This window comes from Castanea sativa, chromosome 7, assembly GCF_040712315.1.
Source record: "Castanea sativa cultivar Marrone di Chiusa Pesio chromosome 7, ASM4071231v1".
In the NCBI taxonomy this organism is placed as follows: domain Eukaryota; kingdom Viridiplantae; phylum Streptophyta; class Magnoliopsida; order Fagales; family Fagaceae; genus Castanea; species Castanea sativa.
The window spans coordinates 28,288,240-28,305,956 of record NC_134019.1 but is presented as its reverse complement, the minus strand read 5'-3'; the positions used below and the strand labels follow the sequence as shown (position 1 = coordinate 28,305,956).

General features: G+C 34.6%; 1 protein-coding gene across 1 annotated transcript; it reads right to left on the bottom strand.

Annotated features, from left to right (window-relative positions):
* Positions 1-1,737: 1,737 nt before the first annotated feature.
* On the bottom strand, positions 1,738-16,496 carry LOC142642959 (uncharacterized). The gene is made up of 9 exons (XM_075817428.1): positions 16,305-16,496; positions 12,875-14,871; positions 10,561-10,726; positions 10,282-10,405; positions 10,052-10,164; positions 9,432-9,965; positions 3,285-3,608; positions 2,634-2,723; positions 1,738-2,521 (listed from the first exon to the last, which is right to left on the bottom strand). The coding sequence occupies exons 2-9, from the start codon at positions 14,560-14,562 to the stop codon at positions 2,078-2,080; spliced, it is 3,483 nt and encodes a 1,160-aa protein (XP_075673543.1). The 5' UTR covers positions 14,563-14,871; positions 16,305-16,496; the 3' UTR covers positions 1,738-2,077.
* Positions 16,497-17,717: the final 1,221 nt, after the last annotated feature.

Here is a 17,717-nt window from a genome sequence, read left to right as displayed (position 1 = left end):
TCATTAAAACTGTGATCTAACATTTCAAAATGACAAGAATAATACAAAAATAACTATTAGCAGAGTTATTTATCCTGTTTATGTTGTTTTGGTGGGAAAATATAAAGACAAGAGAGAAGATATTGATAATTTGTTTTATAGTTTATCTTAATTTCTTAAATGATAAGGAAAAGGGGTTAAAATTGTCAATTTATAAAAAATACAATTTCTTTTAAGTTTGAGAATTTGGATTCCCACCTGTTTTAAAGGGAATCCACATTTCTACTGAGAGGGGTTTAAGGATTCCACTAGCATCTGATTCCTTAGCATAATTTGCAACCAAACATGAGAATCTTTAAACATTCCTAAGAATTTTAAAATATTACCCCGTACCAAACGCCACCTAAGTGTATGATACCATCATATTAACGATTAGGGCCCATGACAACAACAATAGGGAGTAATCGGCACTTTTGAAACAATTTGCAAACTAGGATCTTGTTGAGTTTTTAAAAAGTTAAATAAATATTATTTAATAGATATTTAATTTTTAATTTTTAAAATTTACTTAAACTTATCGCCTTATGACTTAAACTAGAAACATCTGGAATTCAAAAAAAAAAAAAAATTAGGAACATCTTTAAAAAAAAAAAATCTTCTTTCATAAAAGAAAAGCTTCTCACCCATGATCCCACACCTCACTTAACCCAAAACTCTCTTAACTAAAAGCAAGGTATTTTCATTGAAGAGATCCATATTCTATCTAGCTAGTGCTCAACAAAGGCGATTCAGCCAACCCTCCTCTGTGCATAGCTAGTCCGATCACACTTTAAGTTTGCCCTTTTCATATGAAATTATCATGGAAAAACTTATTTTGGATTCTTAGTTTTACTACAGTTGGATTCATAGTTTTTGTTACTCTTGAATTTGTACCCCTTGAATTGATCTATTACCGTTGGATGAAAAACTATATTAGTCGTTGGAGCTGTTCTGATTTACTTTTATTTATTTTACCACTTGAGAGCGTTATTATGTTTTTAACTTATTGCTGGAAGTTTATCATTTTGTCCTAATTTTTTATCGTCGGATCAGACCAATTAATCACTATAACACAAGGCATACAATAAGGTTATTTAAAAAAAAAAAAAAAATTTTCTTGTACTAATTTCCTTTCCTTGGATCTGAGATTAGTTTCTTTTGTAGGTTTGGAAGTGTACTCGCAGGCTCGTAGCCATTAATCTTCTTGATACATGTCCACGCATAAAAAGAACCTCACCAAACCATTCAAATGATTTTTATTTATTTTTTATTATTATCAAGAATGAGAATAATGAGTTTAAAATTTTATCATTTTGATTCATTTGTAAATGTTAGAGAGAATACATTCTCATAATCTACAACAAAGTTGAGTTAACAAATCCAAACCAACAATAAAAGAAATGCAAAATGCATTCTTACGCTCTGAAAACCTTTAAAAAAAAAAGGATTTTTTCTTTTCTATTGCCACCAAGTACAACCTCAACCAGCTCGAGTAAAGTAACCAAATTTTATTTTTCTTTCCTCTCTACACCCGCCTTATTGAGGTCAGTTTAATATTATTAACGGCAGATCTCAGCATAAACCCAAACAAGGTACAAGTATATGGGTGGCTGCCGGAGCTACACCTACGCAGCTCCATCATTCAATCACGGAAAATAAATCCACAAGCTCTGCATTCACATAACTAATTAGGCGCCACATAGGTTTGATATCGTGATAATTGTGAACCAATGCAGCAAACATCAAACATCGAAGGAATTTACGAATGAAAGTGAGCTACATTTTACAGAGAAGCTTTATTATGTTAAGGACACCACAAGTGAATTAGTTGGGAGAGGAAGACCATAATACTATAATCAAATTACAGAAAAATGGCAAATTAGTTGGGAGAGGAAGGCCAGGGAGCTATAATCAAATGACAGAACAATGGCATAGGTAATCGTATTACTGTCTGGGAAGAAAGTAAACCTTTCAATATGCCAGTTGCTCTCTCATAAGAAAACAGCTGTTGCAAGAGGTGAATAGTCAAAATTATAACCAAGGATTAAAATTGGAAATGTCAAGTAAGTGACTTCCTTCGTCTTGTCATCATTCCACCACCTGATTGCACTTCATTTGCTTTTGGCGATTTAGCTGGAGGCTTTTTTGTCTCCTCAATTCTCAAATCCAAACCTGATGCCTGACAATCTGATTCTGACCTACCCTTTCTCTTTCTAGAACTTCGGGTTGTAGATTTTCGTTCATTTCTTTCCTCAGTCACCAATTCACTATCCCTCGAATTCCCACTGTGTTCTGGCATGATGATATTATCCTTAGGTAATGCCTTGTTTGGGGCTCCATTGCAAGTGGAATCTCTAGTAAACATATCCGGTACTGGTTCAAGTGTTTTTTTGTTTTTTTGAGGCAAGGGAGTATCCTTCTTTGAAGCACTATTAGCCATATGAGCTTCCATATGTGATGAATGGTTAAAGCTCCACCGAGCATTCTCAAACCATTTGCTAACCTATGAGAATTGAAAAAAATAAAAAGTGAGAACCAAAACACACAAAAATATCCACTAGATTTTTTAAGAAGAAAAATGAAACAGCTTTCATTGTAGGATCAAAAAATAGGACCTTTTGAAATGTGAGTCCTAGCTCTTGTGCCAAGCTCTCTTTAGTAGCTCGCTCCGGATACTGATTTTCCTTGAATGATTTGTAGAGTCTCTGCAAAAATAGAATGATTTAAGTCTAAGATAGACTGTTTCTTTTATGTGCATACCTGCACACCCATATGAGAGAGAGAGAGAGCATCAATTTTGCTCTGTTCCATGAAGAGTATAGGACTGATGATAATTAAAGCCATATTCTTTTTCTTTTCTTTTCTTTTCTTTTTTTTGGATAAGTAAAATTAAGTAAAACTTTCATATTCTTACCAACTCAACTAAGAATTTGATTGGCATAATGGAATCAAATCTAAACAAAAAAGTTTCAATAATTATTTTATTTATAAAAAAAAATCTACAAGATAAAGTGATATATATTTTCATCCTTAATTTTGGATCTATTCTACTTCTCTTAATCTCTTGATTGCCATTGGGACATCTACTTTCCTACAGATGTTAAAAAACAACACCTGACCCCTTCACAGCACAGCATTTCATTTTCAAAGAATAAAACTATAAAATACTAGCATAGAACCCAAAATTCAGTTAAAAGGATATTAATGCTACATCAACTTTATCCACAATCTAAACTTGGAAGCTAGGGACAATAACTTGCAATTACCTGAGTCACAGCTTCCCCAAGTTTTTTATATGCTGATGTAGTTCTTTTACCAATAGAACCAGATTTACCAGAGCCATTTGGTGATTTCATTGGTGAATTATTTGTATCTTTAACATTTGCCTTCTGACGAGTATTTCTCTTAGGAGCATGATCAATCTCTTTCAGGTTGTGCTTTATATCCTTATTATTCTTTCCATTTGGAGTCCTTCCATTTGGTGACACCGGAGCAACTTCCCCAGTAGTTCTCTTCCGTTTCTTTGGTGCAGCAATACCATTCCAATCTTCATCATCACTTGAATCAGTAGAAATATTTCCATATTCCTCCTTTATAAATCAGAGCAAGGGAAACAAAGATAAACAAACCAGACAAAGTGAAACAACAATCAATTAAATGCCCAAGATCGACAGAGAAAATGGTAAGAGAGTAAATGATAACCCAGTTATACAGCTATACTCATTGTTGTAGGAAAAAATTAAGAATCATTAAAATCCAGAGATTGATCTCTACAAGACGAGGACAAAAGTGTACCAGCAAGGTGGATAAAATGTAATACAGTAATCAAGAAACTTTACATGCAGTATAACCTAAGCATATTGTGTAATGGAGTGTCCAACGTGCATGTAAATTTGATTCAGTACTCTCTCTCTCTCTCTCTCTCTCTCTCTCTCTCTCATACAGGTGCATAAGTTGCACAAGTATGCACGATTACTTGCTAACAGCAAAGTTATGTTATTAAGAAGTCAGGCAACAAAAGGACCACAGAGGCCAATCAAAAAAGGCCATCAAACAACAAGCTAGTTCTCGCATAGAGTTGTGTGGTTAACAATGTGCTTGCCAAGCAGTAGAAAGAGAGTTCACATGCACTTGGCATTACGGATTTTAGTTCTAGTTAAAGCAAAAATTTTCTTTTTAAATTGTTTTTGTTAATAATGTTATTAACTGATTTAACAATTTTTTATCAGCTTAACTTTTTTGGACTAATGGAAATTTTTTATGGTATCAAAGCAAATGGTCTTGAAGTTGAACTCTACCTCTCTTTAAATTTAAAAGTTCTCAATGTTGGGTCCCACTTATTGAGGGGAGTTTAGGTTCACACGTGATGCCAAGGGGTGCGTATTGGAATAATAATTAAATGATTAAATTACACTTTCCTATCAGCTTAAGTTATTCTTTTCTTTTTTATTGGTAATTTACATGCGCACTCAATGGGTCTTGAATTCATGACCTCACTCTCCACCTTGAACTTATATAACCTAAGCATATTGTGCAATGGAGTGTCCAACGTGCAAGTAAATTTGATTGCGAAATATAACCTAACCAAGAACTCATGACACTATACCAAACTTGAAGAGCAACACCAACCTAGAATGACAAGAAATCAGAGTTAATTGACACATTAAATTGTTCGAATATGATAATAACCCCCAGGTTCTAGACAAGGAAAGATAGCAAATTATGGGGTCTGTTTCTCTCTTAGAAAGCTCTTTTTCCTGGTGCAATCATACAAAACAAAAATTTTCTTGACCAGGAAACAGCCAATTAGAGCAAAACATTTCCTAATTTTGTCTATTAACTTTTGTCCAATATATGTCAGCTGAGTAGTGAAAACCAGTGGTAATCCTATGTCAAAATATCAGTATGTACATTATATACTACTATCAACAATTAAAGCTACATACGTGAATCTGTTTGATCAAATTATTTTGTTGTACACAAAATTGAATTTCAGTCAAAACAACTAGTACAAAAGAAAACTGTAGAGAAAAATATGATTGATTTGGTTACTGAAAATGGACAACCAAACAGCAATGTCTCATTTTGAATGCAGCGTGCTTGTGACATGGGACAAAACCAAAACAATGCAACAAAAAATTGAACAGAAAACTAAAGTATAGATAACCTAGGAATCAACGTAAAGAAGAGGAAACCTCTAGGAATCAACACCAACGATCGGCTAGAGTCAACGCTAGACTGTTGGAAGAATTCTAGGAAAACTTTTATCATCAATATGGTTGCCATTAGCTTTTTTATTTAGCTTTTTAGCTTATTTTTTACGTACAACTTTTTAAACTTTTTCTAGGTACATTCATATTTTAATCAACTTTTAGCAAAAAGCAATCAATAAAAAGCCAAACACGGTGTTGCCAAATGGACACTCTGTCTTCTCCATAGCAGTGCAATAATATGCTTATAAAGACTATTAGGACTACACTCTAATTTTAAATGACCTGAGAAATCCCAATTATTGAATTACAAGAATACCCCTCACTCTAGGAGATTAAATAAAAATACTAATAAACCTAATTAACTTCCAATACCTAATAAAATACAACTGACCAATAAATTACAACCTGCATCCAGATTTAAATAAAACTAAATTAAAATAAATATTCCTTTGCATTTCCCACGCCATACTCCCCTATTTGGAAGCACCGCAAACCAAGGAGCCTTAAATTAACCACATCATCAAATTTGTCCGGAATTACAAAATTAATTTGTGGAATCAGCATGCAAATGGTGCAACCTTATCTTGAGCCATAGAATGAATCATTGAATCAAACTGTTCCATTTCATGTACCATGAAGAGAGTTGTAACTAGTAGCACATACATGAAGCTCAATTTTCACGTCAACCCTTTGATTTGTTGCTCATTGCGTGAACTTCCCCCTCATGAAGGAGTGGGAAAACTTCCTTCTCAGTAGTTAGCAATCTATGAATCTTCAACAAGATGAATTAAATCTACTACACAGGGTTTAGATATTTCACCTTGATATTTAGGCTCTATGGTAAGTTCTTGCAGCACAAACATTGAAGACTAGTCGATGTCCCACGCGATGCGTGGAAACTTTATACTTTTATTTTCAAATAATTTCTAACTATTCTTTATGGCCCTATAACACTCATCTTATGTTCAATTAAAATATACGTATCATTGAGAGGAAGAAAATAAAAAGAACCAAAATTACTATGAATATACATAATTAAGAATATGAATGTATGTAGCCTAAATGAATTTCACAATTATTTGATTATTTTGGCTAATTAAAGTGTACAATTATCTTTTACATTCCTTGAAAGAGAGTGGACAACTAGGCATATAATTTGTTGGCTTCAAGAGTCTTCTACATTAGAAATTAAAACAAAAAAACAAATTGAGGGAATTATTGCTTCTATCATATAAATTGAGTATTTATTTATTTATAATAGATTCCACCATATAAAAGAAGATGGTGTAGAAATAATCCATTTTTGTGCAAAAATACAATCAACAATAGGAAGAGGAAAGAGCAAATTGATGTGGCACTAAATAATAAGAGTCTAATCAGGGAGATTATAGAGAGAGTCTTTTAAAGTTAATGTGGAAGGTCCGGTCTGGGTCATAATATGTAAGGTAATAAGTGGACTTGGATTTTTCATAAGGTTTGGTCTGAATTTATTTTAATTTTGAACTACAGCCCATCTTTTAGATAATAGTTAAAAAAAAGTTAATGTGATCTTGTGGATAACAGTAAAAAAAACTTAATGAGAAGAGGTTAAAAATGCTAAATGATATATTAGAGCGCCACATGGTAGGAGCTCATGCACTCCCGCATGAGGACTTTGCTTATATATATATATATATATTATTGGTTTGTTGGCACTTGTAGCTCTATTTCAACACTATTTTGGTGTCTTAACACTATTATTTCTCACGTGTGAAGCTTTGCCTCCAAGTGATTGGTCTTTCTTTGGAAGGACTTCAGTACTGACTCAAGTCACATTCATTCGTTTCATCTCTGCAAGACATGTCTTGAGAGGCTTTAACTAGATCTTTAAATTTTTTTTCTGGGCAACTGTGCTGGAGTGGGTGCAGGTCTTGAAACTGCACACACTAATCTTGCCTTATTCGAATTGTGCAATTGACAGGCTGTTCCATTGGTTTGAATTGTGCAATTGACAGTCTGTTCCATTGCCTCAGATTATCTCTTTGATCTAGAATATTACCATCATGAAATGGGGGTAAATATTCTTTTCAGAAGAATTCAGATAGATATTCATCTTGAAGTTCTTTCATTTTTTTCCCAATCAGAAATGGCACGTTCGTACAATCTAAGGTTCATACAGTCTAAAGTGAAGGTTCTTGACATCGTTCTAGTTATATAGCTCTACCAATAAGTTTCATTTTAGCATAACGTTTTTTGTTATCTGGTAAAACGTTGTTCGAAGAATCAGTCCATCTCAAGTAACCAATGGTTGAAAATCCCATATGTCTTGATAACCATAAAAAGTAGATGCCTCTAATATGACCATGGTGCACTAGAATAAAACCTCAACAAACAATTGGAACAAGAACCCGAATAGTTTAATAGCTTATGTGCTCTGGGCCATGGACGTATGACAAGCGTATGACTCTTGAAGTGAAGGAAGTTAGGAGTTTAACGGGGCTACGGGGCAGTTGACTTTTTACATAGAACGAGGGTCAGGTTGGGTGACTTTTTTTTTTTTTTAGTTTAATGGGCTGAGTCAAGGTTGTGGATCCAAGCCCGTATGTCTTAACCCATCTATTCTCTCGTACACAAGGCCGAAGCACCTCCAAAGCACACCCTTCAAGATGGGTTTTGAATTGAGCAGCACAGGTTTGGAGACAGCAAGCTTGGGACCATGGCTTCCGATAGAAGCTTGGTGAAGATAGTGACACTGGAACTTAAGACTCTTACACTGTTGGTGAGTGCGAGCTTGCAAATGGTGTTGAGAAGGTACAACAGTTGGTGGAAATGCATTGATGAAGCTGATGGCAAGATTTACAGGTCGTTATGGTGGTCCTCATGGCAATGGGGTGACTCCTTTTATTTGGGGCCTCATCAAGGTCTGGCTGGCAGCGAGGTCCACTCATGGCAGTTCGAGTCTTGGTTGGCAGTGATCTTAAGTACCGATAAGGATGGATTGACATGATATGGGATTTTACTTTTTTTGTTGCGGCTCTAGTTGTGACCCATGTAGATGCTGGAGAACACGATCGAATTTTCCTCTAATACCAAATTTGACGCAGGATGCAACAACAAAATTGAAGTACAGAAAACTAAAGGATAGATAACCTAGGTGTCAGCACCAAGTGAAAACGAATCTCTAGGAGCAAGGTTTAAATTCCGTTTCATTCTGACCGGAACTGTTTTGGAGTTTAATTTGGTTCAATTGCCCCCCATAACCCCCCATATTTCTGTATCGGTCTAAATTCTGGATAAATTCTGGCTGTTATGGACTGCATTGGATTTTTTTTATACGTTGAAGCCCAAACTTGTCATTTGACTCATTTTATTCCCATATCATATATAAAAGTTTATGTTGGTTAATTAGATATAATGAAATATGAAGTTGTAAAAATTATATATATATATATATATATATACAGTTCGTAATCCTGAAACGGTGCACTTGTACCAAAAGATTCCGTTCCAATAGTAAATCCAGAATGGAATTCAAAACCTTGTCTAGGAGTCAGCACCTAGGGTTGGTTGGAGTCAGCACCAAACCATAGGCAGAATCCAAAAAACATTTTATTATCAATCACACTGTATCTTCTCCATAAGTAACGATAATATGCTTATATGGACTAATAGGACTAAACCCTAATTCTAATTTACTAAGGAAACCTAATTCTAATGACTTGGGAAGTTACAAAAATACCCTTGACTCTAGGAAATTAAATAAAAATACTAATAGACCTAATTAACAACTAATACCTGAAATAAAATATAACTGACCAATAATAATAAAATTGACTTCCAAATTATATAAAAATAAATTAAACTAAACATTTCTTTGCATTTCCCGCATCAATGTGTGTGTGAGAGATAAGTATTAACAACTTAAATATGTGACAAGATGCATAAGATAGTATAGCATTACTTATTTCCTTTTTATTTTTTATTTTGGCTAGAGTACAGCATTACTTTGATTAATCATAGTGAGGTAATATAAAGAACCTACGGAATGTTTTCAAAGGCGAGATTCTAAATAGAAACACAAAGAAACTAAAACCAACGACATTAGAATAGTAATTATATTACGTAATGAGTTAATCACGCTGTTAAATAAGAGGAAGCAGCTGGAGCACATGCAGGACTGTAGAAAATTATTTAAAAATTATACTAAGAAAGGGTACTCACATCATGCAGCTTTTTGTAGTCCAGCCTTTCTACTTGTCTTCTTCCAGAAACAGGTGCAGAACCATCTTGACCAGGTTCTGTGTCTATTGTGGATAACAGCTCATCATTTAAAGACTGCTTCTTTCCACCAGTTTTTGATCTTTTTCCGCCAGAACCTCCCGAAGGCCTGTTCTCGTCAAGTACAGCAGCAAAGTCCTCAGAGTCAGACGTAAAATCAGAACTAGAACTTTCCTTCATATCCTTCTCATCAAGATCTGGAGCATCAGGATCATATTCATCATCCTCTGAGTCATCAGAAGGAAGCCCCAGGTACTGCTCCTCATTAGGTGGAGCCTCCAATTCCTCAGCCGGAGCCTCCAAATCCTCAGCTGCAGAAGCATATTCAGATTCATCAGAACTTGATTCATCTCCCTCAACATTCTCATCATCTGGTTCACAGGGATTATAATCATTGTCATCAGAATCATCTGAAGGAAGTCCAAAGTTGTGATCCTGATTATGTCCAGCAGCAGCAGCAGCCTCAGGATATACCTTCTGCACATGGGATAGAAGCACGATAAGGAATGGAAAAGTTAAATGTATTTCTAGTCAACTAACAAATACTTGAGGATATATCAGACCTCCCAGCTATCAGTAATGGAAAGATTTGTTCCTTGAAACTCATTAAGTGTGTCAATGCAGTCATCTTTGCAATCACACCCAGGGCATAGCCAACCCTCATCATCAGGGGGAACTGTTTAAAAAAGAGTAAAAGAATGTAAGATAAGAACAGAACCAGGAAAGCACATTTGACAAATAATTAAAGAAAAACTTGGAATTGCTGCCATCAAATTGGTGATGTGGACATTACTGTCTTCACTTAACAATGGCGGTTCTAAACAGTGCTGGTGGAACCCACGGTCACAAGCACCATCACAGAGTATAATATCATTATTTGCAGACAAGTCTTTCGATCCACATTTTGCACAGAATATCTGCATTGGAAAGATCCCATGTCTTAGTATTTACAGTGAGAAGACACTGGCTACATATATTCAATAAGTAAAATAGCATGAACTAGGCATATTATAAGGTGTGAAAGATTTTAAATAAAGAGTGAACATGGTATCTAATTGAAGGATTCTCCTACATCCTCACTGTCAATTTGTCCTTCAGAATCAAATAAAGATTCTGGAAGCGTTCCTTCAGCACATAGCAAATCAATATGTTGAAATAGATCTCTTATTTTCAATTTGCGTCGAAATATTTCAGACGTGGCCCGTTGAAGCTCCTTCTCCGGCTTTAATTTTTCTAGGCTGCAAAGTTACAAAAATAATCAGAAGCAACAGCCAGTCATAAATCATCCACCCAAAAAAGAGACAATTGGGGATAAAAACTAAAACAAGTTCAAGCTCATTTGACCAACATATTTAAAGAAAAAACCCTCTTTCAAATAAGCAACCAACCAATTAAAGACTTAATCCTAGTTCATCAAACTTGAGCCAATTTGACCAACACCCTCATATGTGTTTGTAAAATACACCATAGAACAATATATGATCCAGCCATGGAACAAAATTTTAGCCATTGTTTAATTTTCTATTTTGCCATGGGTTCAAACTCCAAATGCAACACTAGATGGAGGTTATGACTGGCTGTTGCTTCATGGAACAAAGACTTAAAGGTCAAGACATTATGAGTGCAAGGTTAAAACAAGTTTCAGTGCATAGATTTTCCAAGAGTCTTGTAGCTCCAATGGTTGGCACCTCCTTATGTTTCCAAATGAGACATCCATGGTTCAAATTCCCCCACCCCCAACTATTGAATTATCAAAGAAAATTTCAGTGCATAGATGCTTTTATACTCAGTGGAAGAACTGTAAATTTGTATAAGTCAATTGCATAATTTTATTTTATTTTTTAAAATTTTATTTTATCTATTTTTTGATAAATAAGAAATTCATTAAAAAGCACAAAAGGGGCACAACCCATATTCACGGAATGTATACATTAGATACTCCAAAAGCCATCAATTAGAACTAATTAATTGCAAAATTTTATAGTTAGTATTTTAGGAGTATTGTCATTATAGTCCTGATGTTTTATAGTACACAGACATCTCTTTTTATGGACTTTAGTTTTGTCTTATATGCGCTTATTAAATAGTTTTCATATTAAAAGTGCTAGTCATAGCAAGGAAAGGAAAAGTTAAAAAGCTTTTTTTTTTTTTTGGATAAGGAAAAGCTTTAAAGTTGGGAAGGTAGAGATATGCTTCATTCTTTTAATTTTATTCATAATATGGGTATGCTTCATTGTACTCAAATAAATTTAAGACTTTAACAGTGGTTACTGTTAAAGTTGCCTAGTGTTCTTAATCTAGCCCACAAGTCTTCAACGGAAGTTTTCTCTCTCTATTTACCAGGAGCTGCACAATACGCAATGGTGAATCCAACCCTATACTTCAATCCTCATCACTGAATAAAATGTGTCTACAACCACCCAACCACCTCTCTCCTGTCAGACAACCTCTAAGATTGAATTTCTCAATCCTGTCCTACTTTATAGAATTTTAAGTGGACCGTTCTGGAGAAAAGAAACTGTATATGGACATGCTTAACAATAATCATCTGCCACCGAAATGGTTGACTACAAAAGGAAACTAAAAAAAATGAAAATAAAACCATTGCAGGTGTAGAAGTGACCTAGTTTCATCTAAATTCAAGCAGCCTTGCTTTCCCTGGGAAGGGTGTGTGCTGTACTGAAATTCCTGAAGTGAAAGTCAGGTGTACAGAACTATAAGGGATGATTCTAACAGCAGAATATTGAAAACTGAAAATGAGGAAATGATCTGTCGATCTACCATGTACAGGTGCCATTAATTGTTGGATCACTTGCTTCTCCATTGCACAGTGATGCATGAATTTTGGTTTTTGCTCTGTTTATGACTTAGAATATCACCAAATTTATGATTAAAAAAGGGGTAGGATGACATGACAAGGGAAGTATTTTCGGACATTATTGTGTAAGTTAGAATGACTTATATTATCACCAAATTTTGGTTCCACCTCCACCACTAGGAAATGAGCATGAGATTATAGAGTAACACCTCAAGAAGACCTCAAGAAAGAAAGAAATGCTAGTCTAATAAAAGCAATGTCAAGAGTGACATTATAGTGTAAGTGAGAATGAGCCTAAGCACTACCATTCAGTCCTGAATATTCTTAAAACTCCATTAATATTTTTTCCGTTCACCTCTTGCCAACCATATGAAGCATTAGTAAATTAGAAGATAAAGCAAAACACAGGTGATCATATCAAAACTGCCAAAGAAACTACTTAATGGAAAAGAAAAAAATGACATGAAAGTTTTCTAAGAAACATCTTAAATGGCATGAAAAATCTAAAACAGTGTCCCAGAACAGTAGTACAATGTAAGAAAGCAAACTGCATATACAATGTACACACCTGCTTCCTCTCCAGCCTTCACTAGAATATGCTTCAATCAGGCTTTGCTCATAGCTTATTCTATTCAGTAAATATCTGAGACGTGACTTGATTCTTGAAAATTCATCAGCTACTACCCTCTTCCCTCTTTTTTTCTTAATCTTCTTTTTTTTCTCCTCCACAGTGCTAACATGTGCTGAATTATTACTTGATTCAGGAGCTTTAGGCTTCCCTGGTGTCCTTGAGCGAAGAACTCTATCGCTTGCTACCAAAGACCTCAACTTATATTTTTTCTTTAAGGAATTTGGTGTTCTTTTATCCCTGCGACTCAACTGCCTAGGATTCTTGATTGTCTTTTTAGGTGGTGTTTCCAACAGTTCAAGAGTAGAATTGTTGGCCACATCATCAGGAGGTGGTCCCCGTGGTTCAGTGCCAAGATCCTTGTTGGAATCTGCAGGAGGTGGGCCGGTTTGTTCACTGAGAGAACTCTTCTTTGTAGCTTCAAGGTGTGGCTCGGATTGTTCAATAACAACACAAGTGGGTACCACAGTGTTGGTTTCAACTGGTAAATTATGTACAAATTCAGAGTCAAGCTGATATTGTTCTGATGATTCGCCAGTTCCAGAACCATATTCACATGTCTGTTCTGATATAGATGGTTGAGAGCATGAACGTTTTCCCTTCTGACTATCCCTGCTCACATTTTCACAAAGCAGTTCCACAGAATCAGTAACAGAATTCTTGGCCACACTATCAGGAAGTGATTGCATTTGTTTATTAACACAGCCAGACACTGCAGCAATGGCTCCTAATGGTTCACTTTGCATAAGTTCAGAACCAAGCTGACGTTTTTGTTCTACAAGATCATTTGCAGAACCAAATTCATGTATCTGTTCTGATGTAGTTTGTTCAGGAAATAAACTTGTTTGAGCATGACTACTCTTGAGAACATCTTCAGAAGGCAGTCCCAAGTATTCAGTAAGAGAACTCTTAGGCACATTCTCAAAAGTTGACTGCAATTGTTTGTCAGCAACACAGCTGGATACTGTAGGGCTTGTTTTTACTGATCCAGTCTGCACAGGTCCAGAGGCTAGCTGATCTTTTCCTTCAGATGGTTCACCAAGTAGAACTCCAGAATCAGAATCATGTTGCTCCAAAATAATTTGTTGGGTGGATAAAATTTTTCCAGTCTCAATACTCTCGCTCACATCTAGAGGATGGAGCTGCAATGGTCCAGCAAGAGAACTGTTGGTCACATTTTCATAAGATGGTTGCAATTTTTTCTTATCAGTGCAACTGGATACTGCAGAGCTGGTTTCTACTGGTTTTTTATGTACAAGTTCAGAGCCAAGCTGATGTTTTAGGTATGATGGTTCGCTAAGGCTTGCAGAATTAGAATCATATAAATTTTCTGATGTAATTTGTAGAGGGGATGAATCTTCTCCAGCCTGACCACTTTTGCTAACATCTTCAGGAGGTGGTCCTAGTGGTTCAGTAAGAGAACTTTCAGTCACAATTTCAGAAAAGCTGATTTCCCCTTGTTCATTTCGTATAGTTTCAGAGCCAAGTTGATGTCTTAGTTCTGATGCTTCACTAAATACACTTCCATGTATCTGTCCTGATTCACTTTGTTCAGGGCAGGCAGATTTTCCAGTCTGACTAACTGCAGGTGAAGAAACTTCCATATGCCCAACTTCAGCTACATTCATTGTATTATGATAATAATGATAAATATCACCCGTCCTATCTGTTTTGATTGCCTCAACAAATCTGAAAAATTAACTCAACGCTGACAAAAAAGGGTGAAACTTTTATTCTGTTAACTATTGTGGCCAGTGACAGAAAGATATTAAACTCCAATATGCTATTTGTGGTATTTACAACCAAAATCTCAAAACAAACAATTCACAAATTAAAAATGCCTCAACAGTTTTCAGCTCAATATTGATAAGGTGAAGAATGAATCAAACACATCATAACCAGTTTTGATGTTGTAGCATCATATGCACTTCACAAACCTGCAGCAGACATGAAAAGATTAGACAAATGCAAACTTAACCTAACAAAACAGACAACGTAAGTTGTCAACAATTTATGCTACAGAAGTTTGAGCAAAATTACAGGCCAGTCAATCTTCTTATATGGCTATGTTAAATTAAGCTTCAGAAGAAATCAAAATATGACAACTATCTCAACTAAATTGTACATTCATTGTAAACAGGCCAACAACTAAGTAGCAATCTCAATTTCAAATTTAATACACAGGCCCGTAAAGACTAAATGCTGATCTTAAGATATAAAGCCATTCAATTTTAACATTTAAAAGGGAATACCAAATTATAAATTAAGAATGTGCAACAAAAGCAAGCCAATTTTTAAATATGTTATACAAAAGGAAGCATTATGTAGCTCAAAGAAAGGCATCAAAAGCTTCTTCTTTTTTTAATCTTTTGAAAAAGGAGAGGTGGGATAATCCTTTAAGGTACATGGCTCGTCGTAATACACAGCACCTAATAGAGAAAATAACTAGAGTGAGGTTCTTGCAGCAATTTGATTGGGGCGTGTAAATGCATAAAGTCCTAAATTTTGTACACAGTCAGTCTCAAGTCCAAAGGATAGAGAAAGAAACACATTACATTCAATGATGTTGAGCTCCCAGCAGTCGAGCTGAAATCATTAATCATAAGGGTTGTTTGATTGGGCCTAAACAATGGGTAGCATAGATCCATCTTTCATGGTATAGTTATTGATTCAAATTATTTTTTGGTAACATAGGCTAGGAAGCACTGACACTTCATTTGGGGTGCTGTAGCCATATCATGTTATAATTTTTAAAAACTTGCTCGTGTCCATGCTTCTTAGAACATAGGGAACCTAAGAAGAGCCCTTTAAAGTTTAAGCTTACCTCTAGCAGTAAAACCTACGAGCAACTGACCCCACCTGCCAAAACCAGTTGCCAGGTAATCCAGGAGCATTCATGAAAAGCTAAGCAGTTTATGCTCATACCTAGAGGCTAGAGCATTGACTCAAACTCTTTTAGACAGTAATATTTTGTTTTAGCATAAATGTCAAGCTTATTTTTACCATAATCTTATGTACAAATTATTAAAGCATCACCCTTTTTTTTCCCAAATACAGAAGCTTATCCAAACACTAAATCCTCAAAATCCAAGCATTTAACCTCCTTTTAGTTGCTGAGAAAAATGTAGGCAAATAAACAGAGAAAAGAAACAGCTGCAAACTATTATATTGGCCCAGTTGAGCTAAACTTGTTCATTAGAGATTCAAAAATCTCAAGTTTAAAGATTTTTGAAAAGCATAAAAACATTATAAAATAAAATTAAAAAAAAGCAAAAGATTCATTCTCTTTCCTCCACGGTTTCTCGGGAAACAAACAAATGCTTTAGAAAAAAAAAAAACAAAGAAATACATATATATTTGAAAGACTTGCCTGTTCTTCCATAGTATTCTCTGACGCTGTTAGAGAGAGAGAGAGAGAGAGAGAGGGGTTTGGATCTTTTGTTTGAATGGTTTGTGTGTGCGTTACCGATAGATAGTTCTGAGAGAGAGAGAGAGAGAGAAGAGAGAAGTAGTTTGATAAAAGAAAGAAGGAAAGAAGGTCCTCCAAATCTGGGCCACCGTCTAGTATTTTAGTATAGTTGTAAATAGTAAATTGTAAATTGAAATTTTTGCAGAAAATGGAATAGGGCTTTTTTCGAGTAAGTTCTTGGCCGCGGTGGCGGCGTCGATGTCACTCGTGCCACTCTACCACTACTAGGGCAGCTTTCACCCACCGTCTGAGGGCCTTGGCCCTTTTATTTCTGGGCCTCCATTTTTTTTTTTTTTTGCTAAATTTAGGCCTCCTGGTCCTAGCCCAAGTTTTGTTTCCCTCTAATTTAAATTTTGTGTATGTATTAATAATACTTAACTCCAACTGATAATTTTTTTTTTTCCAATCAAAAAAAAAAAAAAAAACTGATAAATTTTTTTGTTCTCCCATAAATAGAGTCCGTATTAGATTTTGTCTATAATAGAAATCAGTTTATATTTTGACTTGATGTTAAAAAATAATTATTATGAAGTAAACGTCATTAATTCAAAGTATGAAAAGGTATATATATAAAGTATACTGATATTAGGCATTAACTTAATTCTTTTTTTTTCTCTAAAAAATTATATATTTTTTTTATTTGATTATGCATAACTTTTTGAATTTCACTTTTTTTTAAGCTCCAATTATAATTTTATGTTGTTTATGATTTTATATGTTATAGCAATAATAAAAAAGTTATAATAATTATAAAATACACACAATTGAAAAGTAAAAAACTCTTGAATTATTTTTTGATAGATACGATAGAATTTTAATCTATAACGTCTATTTTATGATAATTATTTTTAATCATCAAACTAAGATTTCAGTTAATATTTTTGTAAACAAGTTTGAATTATTGAAGAATCAAAAGTTTGAACTATTGAACCTTATATATTTTATTTAATGATAAGACACTTTATCAATTATTATTATTATTATTCTTTTTTTTTTTTGGAGAAACCAATTAAGCTAGTCGAAGCTTACAACTCTCAAAACTCTTCTTACCCACCTTAAGTCATAACACATTAAACTTCAAGCCTTCATCGTTCAAACTAGGGGTGGCAATTCGTGTTCATCTCGTGTCAACTCATGCGTATCCGACTATATGAATTAACACTAACCCAAAATGTTTATTAAACGGGTCAAGATTCCTCAACTCTAACACAACCCATTTATTAAATGGGTCAGTCGTGTCAACCTGTTTATCTGATTTTATCAAAATGAAAAAAAAAAACATTTATGAAAAAACAAGCAAATAAATATTTTAAA

Excerpts from the sequence above, each read along its gene's own strand:
- LOC142642959 (XM_075817428.1), bottom strand. The coding sequence starts at position 14,562 with ATGAATGTAGCTGAAGTTGGGCATATGGAAGTTTCTTCACCTGCAGTT. Across the intron at positions 10,727-12,874 it reads GAAGGCTGGAGAGGAAGCAG|CCTAGAAAAATTAAAGCCGG; the intron begins GTGTGTACATTG and ends GTAACTTTGCAG. Across the intron at positions 3,609-9,431 it reads ACTACAAAAAGCTGCATGAT|GAGGAATATGGAAATATTTC; the intron begins GTGAGTACCCTT and ends TGATTTATAAAG.